Source organism: Cynara cardunculus, assembly GCF_001531365.2.
Source record: "Cynara cardunculus var. scolymus isolate 2C chromosome LG 4, CcrdV1, whole genome shotgun sequence".
Taxonomy (NCBI): domain Eukaryota; kingdom Viridiplantae; phylum Streptophyta; class Magnoliopsida; order Asterales; family Asteraceae; genus Cynara; species Cynara cardunculus.
This window is the reverse complement of record NC_037531.1, coordinates 4188395-4192302: the sequence shown is the minus strand read 5'-3', so window position 1 is coordinate 4192302 and position 3908 is coordinate 4188395. Positions and strand designations below refer to the sequence as shown.

Here is a 3908-nt window from a genome sequence, read left to right as displayed (position 1 = left end):
ACCAAAACGTTCAAAATATACCTGATGTATTAACGAAATAGCCAACTTTTACCGAAATTGCCAAAATGCCCACACGGATTGCCCCCGGGGGTAGAGGTTTGACTATGGGGGCGATCCCCTCTTCTTTGACCAAATAGTACAAAAGAATAATAAAAAATTAATTTGGTGGGGCCCACATGTATCACCTTTAGGAAACCAACACTATTTGACTCGATAATTGGGATCTATCCCCGGGGGCGATCCATGTATTTTTTTTTTCACAAACTTGTCTTTTAGTGTATATCGATTCAGGGGTGTTTTTAATAAATATGAGACGATTTAAACTGTTTTTTTTTTTTTTTACCTTTTTAGGATCAAATGTCATGGTTTTAGTTTATAAAATAAAACACTTCTACTCTCACAACCGTAAACACAATCTACCGTGACAAACCTTATAAAAATATGATTGTACGTGAAGATTTCTAATTTTTACTAATTTTTTTGAAACACGTAAATTAACCAACGACTGTTGTTATATTTTTTCTTATAAGAAATGTTGATATTCTATAATAATTGTGGAGACGAAAAAAATTATTTGTATCTGATTTGGTGGACAAAAATCAAATATTATATCAGATATTTTATGTGAATCCTATTTCGTCTTTCAGTGCAACAAATTTCATTATAAATACCAACCTCTTATTTCATTATTTTTCACACCTCCTCTTTCATTTTTATCCTCATATATTCTATTCTCACAACCCTTAACCTTTCATCACAATAAACCATCACAATCCTTAACCCTTAACCATTAAACACAATCTACCATCACAACCCATCACCCTTAAACACAAATATGAAATCACGTCAAAGTGATGATGTTTTGGTGTATCTTCGAAGTGGTGGTTCATTCCAAAAGATACATGGTGTCTTAGAGTACCTTCAGTTAAGCTCCCCCGTACATGTATGACGTTTGCCTTCGCCAATAACGTATTCTGGTGTCGTTAAACGTGTCACGAAAAATTTACGTTTACGTGTTCCTTTAATTTTATTTTATGAAATGAATTCCTTACAAATATTATATCAGTTAAGCGATGACGACGATGTGCTAATGTTCCATAACGCCGTTAATCAAAGTTTACCGAAAATGTTGACACTCTTTGTGGTCGACAATAGTGGTTATGGTGGAAATATATCAAGTGTCGTAATCCATCAAAGTTTATCGGGCGGTCCAAACATTTTTTTATCCCGGTGGTGTTAGCTGTGGAAATCCAAGCACATTCTTCCCCGACGGTAGTGGTGCAAAACCATATGGTCCAAGAACTTTTTACCCCGGTTGTGGTACTGGTGAAAAGTAAAGCACTTTCTTCCCCAGTGGTGGCAATGGTGGAGATCCAAGCACTTTCTCCCTCGGTGGTGTTGGTGGAAATTCATATTTTGAACCAAAAAAAATACTGTTGATCATGACAGTTATTTGGTTCAAGATTTGAACATGTCTCCGACACAGTCTCCCAACCCATACCTAATCCAGTCTCCGGAACAGTCAAAACATTTGTGGAAGGTAGATATGGCTGAAGATGTTTCTGTTGCTGCAGAAATTTTGAATATACCCGAAGACGATAACTTCGATGCTGAAAAAATCCAGCCGGTAGGAATAGTTTTTGGGGTATGCCCAACCCAACACCTTGTCCAGACCTTATTATCAAAAGTAGACAGGGAAACATTTCCTACCAGCCTACATCCCATGTCAAAGTTAACCAAACCTTTGACTCAAAGGAAGCACTGAAGCTCGCATTGGGGTTAAAAATGTGTTTATGAAAACTCACAGATCAAGGTTAAGAAATCATCCAAACACCGGTACGAGGCGGTGTGTCACTCTGCTTCGGACTGTGATTGGCGTTTAATGGTTGTCTCCATCGATGGTACCAGTATGTTTCAGGTATGGAAATCGCATGATGAACACACATGTTCAAGGTCCCAAGTTCACTCAAACCACCGTAATGCGAATAAAAAGGTTTTGGATCATATATTGGCAGGGAGTTTAAAGGATTGTAGGAGAGTGTACCGTGGAAAATAAATTATGGAAGATGTGAACCAATGGTTCAATATTAGCATCTTCTATAACCAAGCATGGCGAACAAAGATGTATGCCTTGCAACTGTTGAGAGGGACCCCTGAATCGTCGTTTAACCTACTCTCGGTTTATTGTCACAATTTGAAGATAGCAAATTCGGGGCCTGTGATAGAGATCGCAGTTGATGGACTTGGAAGATTCGACATGTTGTTTGTCGCACTCGGTTGTTCGATAATAATTTTTGTGATATTCTTGAATTATTGTCATAATTTTATGTTCTGAAGTTTATATTTTTAACCTCGTTCATCTGCAGATTCGATCATTTTTAGGATACCTGAGACCACTCCTTATAATGGACAATGTCCATCTGAAGGGGCCATACGTTGGCACCATGTTCTTAGTGGTCGACATATATGAAAACAATGGGATCGTACCAATTTCAATGGGAGTGGGGAAGACAGAAAGTGGCCCGTCATGGACATGGTTTTTACATAAGCTGAGACAGTGTATCGGTGAAGTTCCCAATTTAACCTTCGTAACTGATAGGGCTGCCTCTATCGACTTGGCCATATGAACTGTATTTCCCAACGTTCACCACCACCTTTGTTGTCGGCATCTGAGCCAGAACTTGCGCCTAACCTCCAGTAAAGACAAAAGGAAAATGTGGATGTTCTAGGAGGCATGCAAAGCTTATAGATTGTCGGACTTTGAAGCTACAATGGATTTGATGCGGCACAGTTTACCTAACGCCGCTCAATATCTTGAGGAAGTTGGTTACGCTAGATGGGCACGATCGCACTTCTCTAGATTGCGTTACAGTGCAATGACTTCCAATAGTGTAGAGTCCGTCAACTCAGTAACCCAGTTTGCACGTTACCTTCCCATAACAATGTTAGTGGAATTTTATCGCACGATATTGCAATAATGGTATTTTATACGTCGGCATAACGGAGGTAAATGCAACCATCCAAAACGATATGTTTGATCATTTAACATATGCTAATGATATCAAATATTTGCAGCTCAAATGATGAATGCAGTGACTCCTTGGGGGCGAAAATAGAAAAGAGAATCCATAGGAGTGCAAATTGGAAGGTATATCCCATTAGTGATTTGTTGTTTGAAGTTGATGACAGGTATAAGAAAGGAACGTGCGATTTGCATGATAAGACTTGTACATGCATGCAATGGCAACTTTCTGGTATAGCTTGCGCTCATGTGATATTTGTTGTTCGAAGTTTAGATATTCAAGACTGCAGTCAATTTTGTTTTGTTTGGTTCAACTCTGATTCTTATCATGCAACATACGAGGAGGAAGTAATTCCCCTTCCACCAGAAGCTGAATATGTGTTGCCCAACGAACGTATGACCGTCCTACCACCTCCCTTGGACATACAAAACTCTGGCAGGCCACGTAACCGCGATTGTATCCCGTCACGAGACGAGAAACCAATAGTGACAACTTGCAGTCGATGCCACCAGAGTGGACATCTTCGATATAATTGTCCGAGTCCGATGCCAGCTCCTAGGCTGGCGTACGGAAGTTCAAGTAATCGTCAAAGATCAGTTAGTCGACCAATCGATTGTGGTTCGTCTCAACCTGATACTACACAAGACTATGTATTTGATACTTACGATTTAAGTAAGTAAATGTACGTTTGTAAAGTGTAGCTTTGTTGTTTTAATACTAAATGACAGTTTGATTGAGAAATACATGAACATTAACCATTAATACATAGATGAACATAGCTAACATCAACTAAAACAAAAACATTCATGCATAACATGATAGGATCCAAGCGCTTACCACTACGCCAAAAGCAATTGCTGGTGGAGAAGGCGCAACTTATTTCCT

The 3908-nt window shown here is 39.1% G+C and overlaps 1 protein-coding gene across 1 annotated transcript; it reads left to right on the top strand.

Annotated features, from left to right (window-relative positions):
- Positions 1-2771: 2771 nt before the first annotated feature.
- On the top strand, positions 2772-3703 carry LOC112510786. Its single transcript, XM_025116132.1, has 2 exons — positions 2772-2944; positions 3076-3703. The coding sequence occupies exons 1-2, from the start codon at positions 2772-2774 to the stop codon at positions 3701-3703; spliced, it is 801 nt and encodes a 266-aa protein (XP_024971900.1).
- Positions 3704-3908: the final 205 nt, after the last annotated feature.

Bases quoted from the DNA above. Each gene is read 5' to 3' on its own strand.
- LOC112510786 (XM_025116132.1), top strand. From the start codon at position 2,772: ATGGATTTGATGCGGCACAGTTTACCTAACGCCGCTCAATATCTTGAG. The intron at 2,945-3,075 runs GTTAGTGGAATT...AAATATTTGCAG, and splicing joins CGTTACCTTCCCATAACAAT to CTCAAATGATGAATGCAGTG.